Genomic DNA, 18,970 nt, shown 5'->3' on the forward strand with positions numbered 1-18,970 from the left:
GATACTGACTGCTGAGCTGTGTATCTAATCCTATCCTGTGTGATACTGACTGCTGAGCCATGTGTCTAATCCTCTCCTGTGTGATACTGACTGCTGAGCCATGTATCTAATCCTCTCCTGTGTGATACTGACTGCTGAGCCGTGTATCTAATCCTCTCCTGTGTGATACTGACTGCTGAGCTGTGTATCTAATCCTATGTTGTGTGATACTGACTGCTGAGCCGTTTGTCTAATCCTCTCCTGTGTGATACTGACTGCTGAGCAGTGTATCTAATCCTATCCTGTGTGATACTGACTGCTGAGCTGTGTATCTAATCCTATTATGTGTGATACTGTCTCCTGAGCCCTGTATCTAATACTATTCTGTGCGATACTGTGTGCTGAGCTGTGTATCTAATCCTATCCTGTGTGATACTGACTGCTGAGCTGTGTATCTAATCCTATCCTATGTGATACTGACTGCTGAGCCGTGTATCTAATCCTATCCTGTGTGATACTGACTCCTGAGCCGTGTATCCAATCCTATCCTGTGTGATACTGGGCTCCCCCTGCAGTCTGTGTCAGAGGGTGGTCTGTGTTGGCACAGTAATAAATTGTGTTATTTCCAGCTTTACATAAGGACGATAACACCATAGAAATGATAAGAATAATAGGCAAAATTGTTTGGTGAATTAGAATGTGCGGGGTTAAAATTTCGCCTCACAACATAGCCTATGACGCTCTCGGGGTCCAGACGTGTGACTGTGCAAAATTTTGTGGCTGTAGCTGCGACGGTGCGATTGCCAATCTCGGACTTACACACATACATACACACACACACACATTGAGCTTTATATTAGATTATGGTAATTCTAATTGACCTAAAATGGGAAAGGTTTATTCTGATTTCATACCAGATATTGAGAAAAACATGCAGATGTGTCTTTTATATATTGTGGATGGAAACTTCTGGTTTCAACTGTACATATAAATATTCAGGGAAACTTTATCATTTACAGGAAATACTTCCCCCTAATGGGTGAGGTTTGCGTACTGTCAGAAAGCAGAATACCATGTAATCTGCTGCAGAACATAATCATGAAGGGATGTTGGAGCATATGACTTGTTTCTCAAAGGAGATGACATGTTATTAATACCTTGATAGTATAAAACTGCAGGTCACACAAGAAGAGCTAACATGTAACTAATAAGAACACAGAGATTGCATTCAATGGTGAAGAAAAATTTCTGCTCCCTCCTCTCCATAGTCCCAGACTGCTCGCTCCTCCTCTCTATAGTCTCAGACTGCTATTTCCTCCTCTGTATAGTCACAGATTGCTCCCTCCTCCTCTCCATAGTCACAGCTGCTTCATCCTCATCTCTATATTCCCAGACTGCTCCCTCCTCCTCTCAATCAGCCCACACTACTCCCTACTCCTCTCCATAGTCCCAGACTGCTCATTTCTCCTCTCCATAGTCCCAGACTGCTCCCTCCTCCTCTCCATAGTCCCAGACTGCTCCCACCTCCTCTCTATAGTCCCAGACTGCTCCCTCCTCCTCTCCATAGTCCCAGACTGCTCCCTTCTCCTCTCCATAGTCCCAGACTGCTCCCTTCTCCTCTCCATAGTCCCAGACTGCTCCCTTCTCCTCTCCATAGTCCCAGACTGCTCCCTTCTCCTCTCCATAGTCCCAGACTGCTCCCTTCTCCTCTCCATAGTCCCAGACTGCTCCCTTCTCCTCTCCATAGTCCCAGACTGCTCCCTTCTCCTCTCCATAGTCCCAGACTGCTCCCTTCTCCTCTCCATAGTCCCAGACTGCTCCCTTCTCCTCTCCATAGTCCCAGACTGCTCCCACCTCCTCTCTATAGTCCCAGACTGCTCCCTCCTCCTCTCCATAGTCCCAGACTGCTCCCTTCTCCTCTCCATAGTCCCAGACTGCTCCCTTCTCCTCTCCATAGTCCCAGACTGCTCCCTTCTCCTCTCCATAGTCCCAGACTGCTCCCTTCTCCTCTCCATAGTCCCAGACTGCTCCCTTCTCCTCTCCATAGTCCCAGACTGCTCCCTTCTCCTCTCCATAGTCCCAGACTGCTCCCTTCTCCTCTCCATAGTCCCAGACTGCTCCCACCTCCTCTCTATAGTCCCAGACTGCTCCCTCCTCCTCTCCATAGTCCCAGATTGCTCCCTTCTCTCCATAGTCCCAGACTGCTCCCTTCTCCTCTCCATAGTCCCAGACTGCTCCCTTCTCCTCTCCATAGTCCCAGACTGCTCCCTTCTCCTCTCCATAGTCCCAGACTGCTCCCTCCTCCTCTCCATAGTCCCAGATTGCTCCCTCCTCCTCTCCATAGTCCCAGACTGCTCCCTTCTCCTCTCCATAGTCCCAGACTGCTCCCTTCTCCTCTCCATAGTCCAAGACTGCTCCCTTCTCCTCTCCATAGTCCCAGACTGCTCCCTTCTCCTCTCCATAGTCTCAGACTGCTCACTCCTCCTCTCCATAGTCCCAGACTGCTCCCTCCTCCTCTCAATCAGCCCACACTACTCCCTACTCCTCTCCATAGTCCCAGACTGCTCCTTCCTCCTCTCCATAGTCCCAGACTGCTCCCTCCTCCTCTCCATAGTCCCAGACTGCTCCCTCCTCCTCTCCATAGTCCCTGACTGCTTCTTTCTCCTCTCCATAGGTCCAAACTGCTTCCTCCTCCTCTATGGTACTAGACTCCTAATTCTTCTCCTTTTAAGACCCCATACTGCACCCTTTTCCGTGTCAATTTCCATTGATTTGGGGATACTCACCAAGTTCATGAGCTGTAGTGAACGCTGAGGGGAGCCCATCATCCTCAATCACTGAGCAGCTGCGTTTCGGATCACACATGGTGCCCACGTCTGCCATTCCTAGAGTGTCACAGGTGGAGGCGCCGCACAGGTCCTACAAGAGGAAATGAAATAAAGACTCTGCAGAACTGACACCAGAAAGCACCAACACATTGCTACATCTGTCACTTCATGCTCTTTGAGAAAATTGAAGAGATAAAATCCCTTTAAGACTTATTTCAGAATCTGCAGATTTCCACTGGTGAAACTTCTAACATGTCTGCAGACTCATATTTGATGTATGATATTAGTTCCCATCCCTGTGTATTCTATGACTGTCATATCTATCACTGCCCTCCACAAATATGTGATATGCATCCATCACTGCACTTCATGTGACCACGACGTGTTACTGCGACGGGCACTGTGCACCATGTTGTAGAGGCTCGCACTCTTCTTACAGCCTCTATGATTAACAGAAAAAATGTTTCTAATAAGTTATCTTGCCAGTGAGATGCAGTTACTCAAAGTATCAGAAGAGCTGAGAGTACGGGCAGAATAAGAACAGCAGAGACTTAGAATAATCAGGTGCCTTGCTTGCAGAGACAAAGGTGTGAACAGCAGCCTTGTTAGCAGAGACAGAGTTGGGAACAGTAGCCTTGTTAGCAGAGACAAAGGTATGAACTGCAGCCTTGTTAGCAGAGACAAAGGTGTAAATAGCAGCCTTGTTAGCAGAGATGAGCTACCTATCAGGTTCTTCGGTGCAGTAGAGCTGAGAATGCAATAGCACCAGAAGTCACAGAAGTAATTTAGGCAGCAGTTGCAGATTGCAATTCAGGGGAGATTATTAGACACCTGGATGATGAGGCATAATCAAAAGACAAGGCATCTGCCTGAGCTGGCCATGAAAGGTCAAGGCTGATGATGGCAGTGGTGCTCGCCAGGTTAACAGAGTAACCCACTGTGTTATAGTGCAGAGGGAATTGATCATGGGAGAAGGAAGCAAGGCCTGAAACTTGTGCCAGGACCAATGAGTAAAAGACCAATCTCTGGAGGTGACTAGAGGATAAGACAAGATGTAACAGCAGAATAGTGACTGCAGCTCTGGAAGGGACTGGAGGATAAAACACAATGTAGCAGAGGATAAGATACAATGTAACAGCAGAATAGTGAGTGCAGCTCTGGAGGTGACTGGAGGATTAGACACAATGCAATAGCAGAATAATGAGAGTGCAGCTCTGGAGGTGACTGGAGGATAAAACACGATGTAACAGCAGAATAGTGACTGCAGCTCTGGAGGTGAATGGAAGATAAGACATGATGTAACAGCAGAATAGTGACTGCAGCTCTGCAGGTGACTGGAGAATCAGACATGATGTAACAGCAGAACAGTGAGTGCAGCTCTGGAGGTTACTTGAGGATATGACAAAATGTAATTTACTGGCAGTTCGGTGCTTTCTCCTGCACATGCCACCCTCCTGTCCTGTTTTTTGCTGCCTTTCCTTCATGTGTTGTTTGCTGCCTCTCCTTCCTTTGCTGTTTTCAGTCTTTCCTTCCTGGGCTGTTTGCTGTCTTTCCTTCCTTTACTCTTTGCTGTCTTTCCTTTCTGTGCTGTTTGCTGCCTTTTCTTCCTGTGCTGTTTGCGGCCTTTCCTTCGTGTGCTGTCCTCTCTGACCTGCAGCACCACATCCCCCTCTGCAGGTAACATATTGTTGGAGGGCAGAAAGTTCGGCACCCCCATGCTAACAGGACAGGACATGGCCAATGGACCTGCTGTATGGGCTGAGGGGCGATTATTTGGAACAGACTGCAGCGCAAAACAACTGCCACATATTTCACCCGCCACAGTCAATGACACCCATAGGGAACGTGCCAGCGCTCTGGATGCAGCGCATGTTCGCTGTACTCTAATCATGTAGGTGCCTCCTCTGTGATTTCTGAAATGCGCGGATTCACCGCGTCTAATACATTCTGTTGTGGAGGGTGACGTGCTGCGGCTAGTAATCCCGCACCGCGGGGGAGTATACGCAGCGTCAAATACCAGAACAGAGGGAGCAGGCTGCTATTCCTGATAGGGGGCACATACCCTAAGGAGCGGATTATTAATGTGTCCTGGTCTGGGGAACACGCGGGAATGTGAGTGCAGAGAGAAGAGTCACAGCTCCACGTGATACCTACAACATATCCATACCGCTGATCTGCTGCTGGTATACTGCCCACGGTACCAGAATAATCCCACCACACAGGAAATCGCCAGCAACCGCAAATATTAGCAATCAATTAAATATTGGCCAATCCATCATACAATTCCAGAACATGCCGCGCAGTCCAGGCAGGAACCAAAGTGCAAATATCCAGAAAAAGAGGCAGATGAAGCGTTCACATAACATCCAAGTGTCAACTCTCATTTACCTGGATATCTGCACTTTAGATTTTATCCTACATAGGAAAAAAGTATGAAAGTTTACCCCCTGTGCCGGACTACACTGTACTTTCTGGAATTGATTTATACACGATCAAGCACGGGGCCAAGTCCCTGCAGGATGTTTTATGGAGACCAATTGAGGAGTCGCTGATGGAACTCTTGATTTTCATATTTATCAATAGTGTCAGAAAGAAAACAGTTCACAACTTCTAATAATTTCAAGTTACATCCTGTAGATCTTTTATTATAAAAATGAAAAACATGACAATAATACAGTAATAACATAAACATAAGAAGAATATCAGCCAGAAAATGATCACTATAACGAACACTGGTCCAGCCGCTCAGTCTTTCCCTCACACACATATATATAAGGGCTGTATTTGCCACTAGGCACTTGAGGGCACGTGCCTATGGTGCCAGGATGCGGGGGGGGCGGCACCTAAGCAAGGTTTTGTGGGTTTTTTTGGTCACACCCTCCGAGGGTCCCTCTCCTCTCACACCCGGTGCCTCCATCATTCTATGGCCGCTGCTCTCCTGTGACTTCTCCTCATATACCCCCCGATCCCATATATGATACACCCCGCCCGCCCTCGGCTGTCGCCTGGAAGCCTCAGGTCTTGGGGCAGCGCCTGTGTGGACTCCGGCATTATCACTGATGTGTGGGCACGTAGTGCGCCAGTGCGGGAGGATCAGGGAGGAGGACGAACCACAAGTGCGGGCGGCGGTGTCTCGGGTTAGGCACAGGAGCAGGCATCACTAGGGTGAGTGACCCTGCAGAGCGGGGAGGCTGGACCTGTCTGCAGACTCAGCCACCAAACTTTCTAGTGGTGGAGTGAGAGGAGCCCCTGCAGGGGTGAAGAGGGGCGGGTGTGCAGGTATGGGGGAACCGGCACCGCGCATACCCCGCTGTGTGCACCCTGCTGTAGAGGAGGTATGGAGAGATGGTGAATGGGCCAATGGGGACCCCACCCCTAAAAGGGGGGCAGTATGGTCTTATGGTAGGGTCTGTACTGAGGGGGCGTCCTTCTGTCAAGTATACGCACAGGGTAGGGTGGGCATGATTTCTGCAGCATGCACACAAGAAATTGGATGGGTGGGGGTCTTCTGCTTTAGCATTTGGGGGTCTCCTTGCCCAATTTTATTTCTCTCTTCAGCCAGAGCAGACTTGTATTGCATCTTTACACTATGCAGTGACTGTCGGGGTGTGAGCTCCCTTAACCCTAAGAGGTCTGACTTTGGAGTGTCTTGGCTGAAGCCGGGCACCTTGCAGCATGGTGGCTGGTAACAGGGGAGGCTGTGCTGCATACTGGTGAGGAGGCTGGTGACAGGGAAGGCTGTGCTGTATACTGGGGTACAGGGGAGGCTGATGCTGCTATATACTGGTGAACAGGGGAGGCTGCTGCTATATACTGGTGATGGGGAGGCTGGAGCTGCTGTATATTGGGGAACAGGGGAGTCTGGAGCTGCTGTATACTGGGGAACAGGGGAGGCTGGTGCTGCTATATACTGGTGAACAGGGGAGGCTGGTGCTGCTATATACTGGTGAACAGGGGAGGCTGGTGCTGCTATATACTGGTGAACAGGGGAGTCTGGTGCTGTGGACTGGTGAGAGGAGGCTGGTGATAGGGGAGGCTGGTGCTGCTGTATACTGGTGAACAGTGGAAGCTGGTGCTGCTGTTTACTGGTGAACAGGGGAGGCTGCTGCTATATACTGGTGACAGGGGAGGCTTGAGCTGCTGTATACTGGGGAACAGGGAGACTGGTCCTGCTATATATTGGTGAACAGGGGAGTCTGGTGCTATGCAGGCTGGGGATTTGGGGGAGGCTGACGCTTTAGAAAGGGGATTAGGGGGCATATTCCTATAGAATAGTTTTTATTGGCGCTATAAATTAAAATCTACTTTATTTAATATGCAAATGAGGGTGTTTCACAGCACTCTCGTATTTGTATACTAAAGCTTGTCAGTGCTCCGTTAGTATCAGCTTGAAAGTCTGTGCTTACTCACTGAGGCTGGTTTCATACTTGTGTTTTTTTTTTCAAGTTAGGCAAAATCAGGTTTTTCAGCCAAATCCTGATCCTTTCAGGATTCAGTTTTTTGTTTATCCACTTTAATGGTGTCAGGAAGCAACCTGAAGTAACTGGATTCTACCTGACACCATTAAAGTGAATGGGCAAAAGCTGGATCCTGAAAGGTTCAGGTTTTGGCTGAAAAACCTGATTTTGCCTGATTTGAAAAAAACACAAGTGTGAAACCAACAACACTGGATGATTGCAGCTCTGACGCCTGCTACCTGTCTGCTCTTGGTTTCCCTTTGAACACCTTCAGTAAAGAGGAGAGGTGAATGAGTAGACAGCATGTCTCTAAATCACTAGGCTTCTCCTCACTGAAGCAATGGTGAACAGGAGGGGCTGCTGCTAGATACTGGTGACAGGGGAGGCTGGAACTACTGTATACTGGTGAACAGGGGAGGCTTCTGCTATATACCTGTGAACAGGGGAGGCAGCTGCTATATACTGGTTATGTGGCGCCCCTGAGTGTTCAGTCGCCACACAGGTACTGCACCTCCTCCTGATGTGTGGTACCCCACCATCCAGGTAAGGTGGGGACACCTGACCACACTCCAACACCTGCATCCCACACAACATAGTAGTGTAGCAAAGCACCCTTTGGTGGCTCCCTGCTTGGAACACGAAGAGTGCTGGGAGGTGGGTGGAGCTTAGTCTGCACCAAAAGGATTGGGAAGAGTTTAGGATTTAGTCAGTCAGTCAGTCAGTCAGTGAGTCTGACGGGGTGAGAAGGAGAGAGAAGATCCCCGGAGTGAGATGGACGAGGGGAGTGCTGCAGCGGACCTCAGTGACCTGGGTCTGCTGGCACAGGAAAGAGACATTGATGGAAAGCCTGACTCTTTATAAGAAAGATAGATGTGAATGGAACGTAAGGAGAAGAGGAGGAATGAGGATTAGGGTTAGAGCAGAACCCTTCCCAAGTTCACAGCGCAAGGCCGGGGTCCGGTCCCCGAGGTTGTATGGATACTAATGGTCCTGCAGCAGACACCGAAGGAATAGAAGTTGTCACCGCTTTATTCCCACACAAGACTTGGGGGGCACAACAGCAACGTGAGTGAGCCAGGACTTAGTATCAAGGAGTCCCCGAATCAGGCTACAGCTGTCTGCCGTACAAGTAGAGTTGATAGGAACATCTGACAAGAGGAACTCCAGTGTAACTCAGTACTGAGAGTACTTCACTATAGGCGCAAAAAGGGAGACGTTCAGAAAAGGCACATGTTGGCGGAGTGCTGGAAGAGAGTACTTCATCTTGCCTGTAGGTTGGCTGAGCTCCTGACCCGGAGGACACGGCACAGATGCGGGCACCTGTATGCACAACAGACTGTGAGTAAAGCTTTGGAACTGCATGCCCTGGTGTCCTCCACTTATTCCTGCGGTCACACACTCCACACTGCTACATCTCTGTGCCTGGCACTGCACCATCTACGTCTCCTCCCTATCTCTTCACTTACACTGCCCTGGGACTACTGCCCTACCTGTGGAGGGCCACAACATCATTGCTGCACCACACCATCTGTCCCAGAGGATCTGTTCGCAGCGTTGGCGCTTAACACCTCTCTTGCCGAACACCATAGGTGGCGTCACGAATCATTCCTATACCAACTTTCAACCATTGCCCACACATGCAATGAACATTTCCGCTGTCTACAATGGGTGCCCAGGGCCACGGACCGGGTCATAGCTGCCGTGACGAAACCCCCTCTTGGAGAACTGCGGGCCCGGTACCGAGTACCCCACCAGCCCTGGGAGGGCGTCCCAGTTACAAGGGAGGCTGGTACTGCTGTATACTGAGGAATAGGGGAAGCTGATGCTGCGGCATACTGGGGAACAGGGGAGGGTGATGCTGCTGCATACGGAGGAACAGGGGAGGCTGATGCTGCTGCATACTGGGGAACAGGGGAGGCTGGTGCTGCTGTATACTGGGGAACAGGGGAGGCTGGTGCTGCTGTATACTGGGGAACAGGGGAGTCTGGTGCTATGCAGGCTGGAGATTTGGGGGAAGCTGAAGCTTTAGAATGGAGATTAGGAGGCATATTCCTATAGAATAGTTTTTTTGGCGCTATAAAGTAAAATCTTTAATATGCAAATGAGGGAGTTTTACAGCACTCTCGTATTTGTATACTAAAGCTTGTCTTTATTGTCTGCGCTCTGTTAGTAAAAGTGAGTGCTGTCTAAAATCAGCTTGCAAGTCTGCGCTTACTCACTGAGGCTGGTTTCACACTTGTGTTTTTTTTTCAAGTCAGGCAAAATCAGTTTTTTCAGTCAAATCCTGATCCTTTCAGGATCCAGTTTTTTGTCCATTCACTTTAATGGTGTCAGGAAGCAACCTTTAAGTAACTGATGTAGGGATTTAACTCGCTCAGGAGCCACGGGAATCAATCAGGAGGCACGTTCCTTTTAAAAGTTCTCAGGGTTTATTGCTCCATAACCCATAAACCAGCACATAACATAAGGAATAGCCTTTAGATCAGGCAAAAGAAAGCATAAGTGTCCATGATTTCAGGCTCAGTCCTGGAGCCTCAGCAAAACAGAGGAGGCTTATCCCTCCTCACATAAAGCCAATATACACAGGCCTCACTGAGTCAGCAGCCTCAGCACGTGGTCTTCAGGAAGGTAGTTCACCTTTCTCCACATAGGCCTGCCGGGACCTTCCACAAGGCCCAGTCAGATCCATGTGCCCTCTCTTGTGACCTACTCTGGTTACCTTATATGGTCCGTAGCCAGTAGCCACGCCCAGCGGGTCACATGGCTATGACCTCATCACAGGTTCTTCAAGCATTCATACACATATACTTTAGTATGACACTCTTAAACACACCCCTGGGTGGATTTGTAGAAGATTGATCCTGCCCATCTCATCAATCATCTGAAGGCTTCTCCCTGACACATTGGAACAACAAATCAGCTCTGCTGATCAGCACTTAAAGGGGATCTGTTACCCTTTTTATCCCCTATTAGCTGCCGGCATAGACATCGGGGGCTTATCTACAGCATTCTGTAATGCTGTAGATAAGCCCCCGATGTAACCTGAAATAGAAGAAAAACACGTTATATTATACTCACCGAGGTGGGCGGTCCGGTCCGATGGGTGTTGCGGTCCGGTCCGGCGCCTCCCTTCTTCATGCGATGACGTCCTCTTCTCCTGTCCTGAAATGGCTCCGGCGCAGGTGCATTGCTCTGCCCTGTTGAGGGCAGAGCAGAATTCTGCAGTGCGCAGGTGCCAGACCTCTCCCGACACCTGCGCACTGCAGGACTCTGCTCTGCCCTCAACAGGGCAGAGCAATGCACCTGCGCCGGAGCCATTACAGGATGGGAGAAGAGGACGTCATCGCATGAAGAAGGGAGGCGCCGGACGGGACGGCGACACTCATCGGACCGGACCGCCCACCTCGGTGAGTATAATATAACGTGTTTTTCTTCTCTTTCAGGTTACATCGGAGGCTTAGCTACAGCATTACAGAATGCTGTAGGTAAGCCCCCGATGTCTATGCCAGCAGCTGCAAAGCCAAAAAAAGGGTGACAGATTCCCTTTAATCAAGCCTTCATCTCAAGGCTCCCCACCTTGAGATACATAACGATCCTTCAGCATCCTATACCCATTACCACAATGGATATGACTGTAGGCCCGTCCTGGGACACCCACACAGCACCCCCTAGTGGACATAGTGGTCAATGCACAACACTGGATTCTACCTGACACCATCAAAGTGAATGGGCAAAAACTGGATCCTGAAAGGATCAGGATTTGGCTGAAAACCCTGATTTTGCCTGATTTAAAAAAAAAAAAAACGCAAGTGTGAAACCAACAACACTGGATGAGTACAGCAGCGCGCTCCCAGTGTCAGTGTGGGTGTACACAATGTGGCTGCAGGCTCACTCTGACGCCTGCTACCTGTCTGCTCTTGGCTTCCCTTTGAACACCTTCAGTAAAGAGGAGAGGTGAATGAGAAGGCAGCATGTCTCTATATCACTAGGCTTCTCACTGAAGCAATGGTTAGGTCACCTATTTTAATCTCTTGATGACTTTGAAAAGCTGAAGGTGTTAAAAAAACGCTCAAAAGACTGAACCTATGCGCAGCTAATATCCCCCATCATCCCGTCAGCCAGAGCCACCAGACTACTACCCCTAATATCCCACATCATCCCGTCAGCCAGAGCCACTGGACTACTACCACTAATATCCCACATCATCCCGTCAGAGACACCGGACGACTACCCCTAATATCCCACATCATCCCGTCAGCCAGAGCCACTGGACAACTACCACTAATATCCCACATCATCCCGACAGAGACACCAGACTACTACGCCCAATATACCACATCATCCCGTCAGCCAGAGCCACTGGATTACTATCCCTAATATCCCACATCTTCCCATCAGAGCCACCGGATTACTACCACTAATATGTCACATTATCGCTTCAGCCAGAGCCACCAGACTACTACCCCTAATATCCCACATCGTCCCATCAGGCAGAGCCACCGGACTACTGCCACTAATATCCCACATCATCCCGTCAGCCAGAGCCACCGGACAACTACCACTAATATGCCACATCATTCCATCAGAGCCACTGGAACTCATCTTCAAAATATCATCTTCAAAATATCATATTTGGATGTGAGTCCTGAGAAGCGCTGCCGTTCATGGGCTGGATGTGTTCGTTTTGATTTACTTGTCCTGTGTGAGCCTTTGTTTGGTTCTTTCACTTGGATCCACCTGAAGCAAGCTGCAAGCCCTGTCTATTGAAAAGTATCCCAGAGAAATTTTTTGAGGTTGCACGATCTAAAGCCATATTAGGCTATGTACCCACGTATTAAAAACATATGTGACATGCACAAGTGTGAACAAGTCGGTAAGGCCGGTTTCACATTTGCGCTTCAGGGCGCAGCGACGGCCTGCGCACGGCCGCCGCTAAGCCCCGCCCCCTGCCGCACCTCCGCCGGTAGCTCAGCCTCCGGGCGCATGACGCTGCATGCCAAACTCAACCTGTTGCAATTTGGTTGCGCTCGGCGCACCGTCAAAAGGACGCAGGCGCCGCCAAACACATACTGCGCATGGCCTGCGTCCTCAGTGATAAAGATAGGGGACGCATGCAGCGTCATGCGCCCAGAGGCGGAGCTACCGGCGGAGGCGTGACAGGGGGTGGGGCTTAGCGGCGGCTGTGCGCAGGCCGTCGCTGCGCCCTGAAGCGCAAATGTGAAACCGGCCTAAGACAATGCTCACACCACCCAATGGCTGAAACACAACAAGAAAGCACAAAATAACAAATTTGCAAAAATACTCTGCAGTAAAAAACATGACAGTAATCAGGAAGTGCTGCATAACAAATACAAGGTATTTAGTCAATACGTTTTTTGCAAAAAATGTATACCAACCCGCTACACCACGTCACGGTAACCCTTCACGAAGCAGTCCCTATCTAATGTATTTAAAACCTGAACATGTGAACAGTGTCAAATGAACAGGATACAGACAGGCGCCTCCTAGTATATGGGCTTGTGGTGTAAGACAGCTCATTTATGTGCATGTCACACAGGAGAGGGGTGGGGTCTCCCAAACCATGCTGAGCACGGAAAAAATGGATTAAAAACATATGTGACATGCACAAGTGTGAACAAGTCGGTAAGACAATGCTCACACCACCCAATGGCTGAAACACAACAAGAAAGCACAAAATAACAAATTTGCAAAAATACTCTGCAGTAAAAAACATGACAGTAATCAGCAAAAACACCACAAGCCCATATACTAGGAGGCGCCTGTCTGTATCCTGTTCATTTAGACACGTTCACATGTTGACATGCTCACACATACACTGCACCAAATCTGCTGCTGTGTGAAGACATCAGTGACACAGAGCTGCTTTCACAAATACAGGATCACTGCTGTGTTCTTTCCAATGCTGGAATGATGATAAAGATGAGTGCTGGTGCAGTTTACTGACAGCCAATGAGTGGGCAGTGGGTGGTGCTGGTCACTGGAGCTGGGTGAAGACATCAGTGACACAGAGCTGTCTCATTCACACAGCAGAGGCTTTGTCACAGAACAGATTACATCACTGACTGCCATTCCCTGTGCAGATTGGAAACTGCAGACCCCCATCACTGGCCATCACACAGTCTGTTCTCACTGCTGCCAGCAGCCGAGCCCCATCACTGCCAGCCCAAGCCCCATCACTGATAATTAGTGAGTTATGTATTGTAATCATGGAGTGGCCCAGAATACAGGACGATTTTCCACCTCACTAGAGTTTCACTTTCCATAGATAACTGTTCAGTGTGTGTCTGGGGGAGGAGCAGATGGGTGGCTCTGCTCTCTGCACTGAGGCTGCTAGAGGGGGAGGATTTGTTACTGTGTGAGGAGGGCTTGTTCATGTGGACAGGGAGGGCCTGTTGCTATGGAGGGTGGGGGTGTTGTAGTAGAGTAGAAGGAAACGACCAGTTCTCATTTCAATGCCAGAACACACCCCCCTTGGACGTTCTGCTCAGAAGCAAGAGAGTGATATCTAGAAAACCCTGCAAACTGGTGACAGAAGGTAAATTACTTATTGTCACCATTCTGCAGCCCAGATATGCACTGAGATTATGTGAAAAGCCCGGACAAGCCCTTTAAAGGGGTTGTCCATAGTGATGAGCGAGTATACTCGTTGCTCGGGTTTTCCCGAGCATGCTTGGGTGTCCTCCAAGTATTTTGGTGTGCTTGGAGATTTAGTTTTCATCATATTATCTGCATGATTTGTGACTTAAAACCTGCAAAAGACAAAATGAGCATAAACCCTGCTGTAACTAAATAAGTAAAAGCAAAAGTGCATCTAAATAATACAGAGTTTTTAGTAATACTGTTTTTGATCAAAAGTAGCATGAAAGCTATCCCACCACGACATGGTAATTCTGTTCGGGATAGTCCTGCACTGACTAATATTAAAAAACTTTCATACTTTCATGCTACTTTTGATCAAAAACAGTATTACTAAAAACTCTGTATTATTTAGATGCACTTTTGCTTTTACTTATTTAGTTACAGCAGGGTTTTTGCTCATTTTGTCTTTTGCAGGTTTTATGTTTTATGGCCAATGTCAACATGCATTTATATCCTGCATGTGTAGCAACTCAAACCAAGCTCAATTTTTGTGTTTTTTCTTTGTATTTTTGCATTCTGTGCAAGCTGGGGTGTGGCCTCCCTCTCCTGAGCTGGAAATTGTATATAAGGCTTCCCCAGACTGGTGTCTACTGTTTGGGACCCAGTCCTTTTGTCTGCCCTTGTTCACACATTGAGGTCAACTTTGACACAAGGCAAGGTTTTTAATATTGGACAGTGTAGGACTATCCCGAACAGAGTTACCGTGTCGTGGTGGGATGGCTTTCATGCTACTTTTGATCAAAAGCAGTATTACTAAAAACTCTGTATTATTTAGATGCACTTTTGCTTTTACTTATTTAGTTACTGCAGGGTTTTTGCTCATTTTGTCTTATGCAGGTTTTATGTTTTATGGCCAGTGTCAACAGAATTTTATATGATTTGTGACTTGTAGACAGGCTGAATACATGTGGAGATTCCCTAACAAACAGGCATTCCACACATGTATTCAGGCTGTCTAGCAGTTGCAAATCATGCAGATAACACGACGAAAACTAAATCTCCGAGCACACCAAAATATTCGGAGGACACCCGAGCATGCTCGGAAAAACCCGAGCAACGAGTATACTCGCTCATCACTAGTTATCCAGTCTTAGGCTACAAGTCTGCAGTCACTCTATGAGACTGCAGACTTGTGAATCTTCACATTGGGGGCACCACACGCTGTGAGGATTCTACAGAGCCAAAAGCGGCAGACATGTCTGCAAGTATGTGATTTACATACAGTCATATGTAAAAGTTTGGGCACCCCTATTAATGTGAATCTTCACATTGGGGGCACCACACGCTGTGAGGATTCTACAGAGCCAAAAGCGGCAGACTTGTCTGCAAGTATGTGATTTACATACAGTCATATGTAAAAGTTTGGGCACCCCTATTAATGTTAACCTTTTTTCTTTATAACAATTTTGGTTTTTGCAACAGGTACTTCAGTTTCATATGTCTAATAACTGATGGACTCAGTTATATTTCTGGATTCAAATGAGGTTTATTATACTAACAGAAAATGTGCAATCTGCATTTAAACAAAATTTGACCGGTGCAAAAGTATGGGCACCCTTATCATTTTCTTGATTTGAACACTCCTAACTACTTTTTACTGACTTCCTGAAGCACTAAATTGGTTTTGTAACCTCATTGAGCTTTGAACTTCATAGCCAGGTGTATCAAATCATGAGAAAAGGTATTTAAGGTGGCCACTTGCAAGTAGTTCTCCTATTTGATTCTCCTATGAAGAGTGGCATCATGGGCTCCTCAAAACAACTCTCAAATGTTCTGAAAACAAAGATTATTCAACATAGCTTTTCAGGGGAAGAATGCAAAAAGTTGTCTCAGAGATTTAACATGTCAGTTTCCACTGTGAGGAACATAGTAAGGAAATGGAAGAACACAGGTACAGTTCTTGTTAAGCCCAGAAGTGGCAGGCCAAGAAAAATATCAGAAAGGCAGAGAAGAAGAATGGTGAGAACAGTCAAGGACAATCCACAGACCACCTCCAAAGACCTGCAGCATCATCTTGCTGCAGATGGTGTCACTGTGCATCGGTCAACAATACAGCGCATGCATAACGCCTTTTTGTATGACCAAACAACTCAATCTTTGTTTCATCAGTCCACAGGACCTTCTTCCAAAATGTAACTGGCTTGTCCAAATGTGCTTTTGCATACCTCAGGCGACTCTGTTTGTGGCGTGCTTGCAGAAACGGCTTCTTTCGCATCACTCTCCCATACAGCTTCTCCTTGTGCAAAGTGTGCTGTATTGTTGACCGATGCACAGTGACACCATCTGCAGCAAGATGATGTTGCAGGTCTTTGGAGGTGGTCTGTGGATTGTCCTTGACTGTTCTCACCATTCTCCTTCTCTGCCTTTCTGATATTTTTCTTGGCCTGCCACTTCTGGGCTTAACAAGAACTGTACCTGTGTTCTTCTATTTCCTTACTATATTCCTCACAGTGGAAACTGACAGGTTAAATCTCTGAGACAACTTTTTGTATCCTTCCCCCTGAAAAGCTATGCTGAATAATCTTGGTTTTCAGATCATTTGAGAGTTGTTTTGAGGAGCCCATGATGCCACTCTTCATAGGAGAATCAAATAGGAGAACTACTTGCAAGTGGCCACTTTAAATACCTTTTCTCATGATTTGATACACCTGGTTATGAAGTTCAAAACTCAATGAGGTTACAAAACCAATTAGTGCTTCAGAAAGTCAGTAAAAAGTAGTTAGGAGTGTTCAAATCAAGAAAATGATAAGGGTGCCCATACTTTTGCATCGGTCAAATTTTGTTTAAATGCAGATTGCACATTTTCTGTTAGTACAATAAACCTCATTTGAATCCAGAAATATAACTGAGTCCATCAGTTATTAGATATATGAAACTGAAATACCTGTTGCAAAAACCAAAATTGTTATAAAGAAAAAAGGTTAACATTAATAGGGGTGCCCAAACTTTTACATATGACTGTACTTCCGTCCACATTCCAGTTAGCCTGTTTTCGGCCTCGCTCAGTTCATTGGCATTGAGTGAAGCTGCAACCATCTAGTTGGCATGTGACAGCATGTATGAAAATGATACATACTGTCAGTCATGCACCCACAGCTCGTGGCTTCGGAGAATCCTAACAGCATGCAGTGCGTGAGATGGGAGGATTCACAATTCTGCAGTCACTCTAAGGCTAGACAACCCCTTTAAATAGACATTTAGGGTGAAATGTTGTTGCAGACCACCCCTTTAGCCTCTGCATGCTTTCATTCAGATTCACAAACTTCTCATTTGCTCAGGTAAAATCCCCATAGCTCCTGACACACAGTGTACAGTGTAACACCCCCAGCCAGGGTTGGACTGGGGTGTCTGGGGCCCACCCTACAGCTATATGCAAATATCTGTCAGTCGTTATCCCCATTATAGTGGAGCATTGACTGTAAAACACAAGCGGCTCCTGCTCATTTACTGTGCGCCCCCATTACTGGGATGTACAATTACGGTACTCTGATTCTGTACCTCGACACCCTCTCTGTGCATGACCTTTTGGCTACATCTTGAACTCCCTTTGGTTGTCCCTGCTGTACCTCACCGCCCGCTCTGTGTATGACCTTTGGCTATGTCCTGACATCCCTCTTGCTGTCCCTGCTGTACCTCACCACCCTACCTGTGTATGACAATATTGCTTTGCTGACCTGTCTACTGTTTCTTCCTCTTCACCGCTGCATTCCTGTGCTGCTGTCGGTTCCCAGTGGGGCTTTGCTGTAGCTCCGCCCCTTTCTCTGACACATGACCGCAGGTCCTGCTGGTGCTGAGTGTTTCACAGCACCTCAGCTCTCCTCAGGTCCCGACTTCTGGCTGCTCATACCAACGCTAGACACCGGACCCTCGACCCCTTGTAGCTGCGGGTAAGAGTCCTCAGTATTTCCCTGTCTGCGTCCTCTATAGCTGGGGTAGTGGTCACCAGAGGTCCACACCTTACACTTTATATCAGTATCTTGTTGACCAGTGGCACCAACACAGAATAGGCCTTTAGGAGGATCAGAACGCCCAGTCCCGACAACCCCCTCACATTGCTGCCATTTCTCAACTAAGTGATCAGCAGCAACAGTATTCAGGGGCACTGAAGCTGCCTGAGCTGCCCCTGACACTGGGCCGCTCCCCCTCCCACTGAGGAGTGCACCACAGTATCATGGCCTGACTGTTCGCCTGCCCTCACTGTCCAGCCTCTCAGCTGATGCACCTCCTGCTACGTCCCTGCTACTACAAGCAGAGACAGAGCTCTGCGCCTCACTACTGTGTTCTGTACTCTCTCCATGCCTTTGCATCGGATCCACTACAGAAGCCGGGTTGGGCTGGGCAACGGGGCTTATACAGCAAGCTGACCCTGCAGCTGACTCAGGGAGTACAGGGATGGGAGCATATACATAGCTTACTGCTTCCTGCAGCTTTGGTTTGGTCTTCTTTGCCTTTTCCTTCTGGTAAATCGTCACCAAGATGGAAATTCTGAAGGCACACTGGGGACTCTAGGAGCTTGATCTCCGCCATTAGAGCCAGCAGAACTGCGACCAGATGTCAATGTCACCTGTCCTACAGGGAGCTCACTGCACGTGGCCTGCAGGTGACTTTGCAGGCCGCCAGGTGGGGCTTTCTGCTGGTCTTCATCATCATCATAATCATTCACCTGGCTTTCAGGCTGCAGTCCCATCTGCCTTTCCTCTCTGTTGTCACCCATATCTCTAAATCTGTCTTCATTCATTAGTTTTTCCTTGAATGGACCACTCTTCTCCCTTATAAAGGCTTTTCTGACTTCCAGCTAATTAAGCTCATGTTTGAGCCTCCTTACCTCCGCCTGGAGTTCCGTCTTCCTTGGTTTGGAGGCACCTGCAGCTTTGGCGCTTGTTCAACATAGCTCCTCCTGGAGCCTCCTGATGGTCTTACTTGCTTCTTCATTCTCACGGAGGTGGCTCATGACCCAGGAGCCATAGGTGGACACAGACTCTGTGGGTCTCTGCAGCTCCCACCCTTCCTCAGTGAGGTCAGCCTCACCTCTGTGAGCATTCAGCT

The 18,970-nt window shown here is 48.1% G+C and overlaps 1 protein-coding gene across 1 annotated transcript in view; it reads right to left on the reverse strand.

The window, feature by feature from the left end:
* The window catches only part of ADAMTS15 (ADAM metallopeptidase with thrombospondin type 1 motif 15), a 145,765-nt gene that overhangs the window by 48,245 nt on the left and 78,550 nt on the right, over positions 1-18,970 (reverse strand). The window contains exon 2 of the mRNA XM_073570054.1: positions 2,766-2,898. Within this exon, the coding sequence (XP_073426155.1) occupies positions 2,766-2,898 (133 nt within the window). The remainder of the gene's footprint in view (positions 1-2,765; positions 2,899-18,970) is intronic.

This window comes from Dendrobates tinctorius, unplaced genomic scaffold (assembly GCF_039654945.1).
Source record: "Dendrobates tinctorius isolate UK_male_01 unplaced genomic scaffold, ASM3965494v1 ptg000028l, whole genome shotgun sequence".
NCBI classification, from domain to species: Eukaryota; Metazoa; Chordata; class Amphibia; order Anura; family Dendrobatidae; genus Dendrobates; species Dendrobates tinctorius.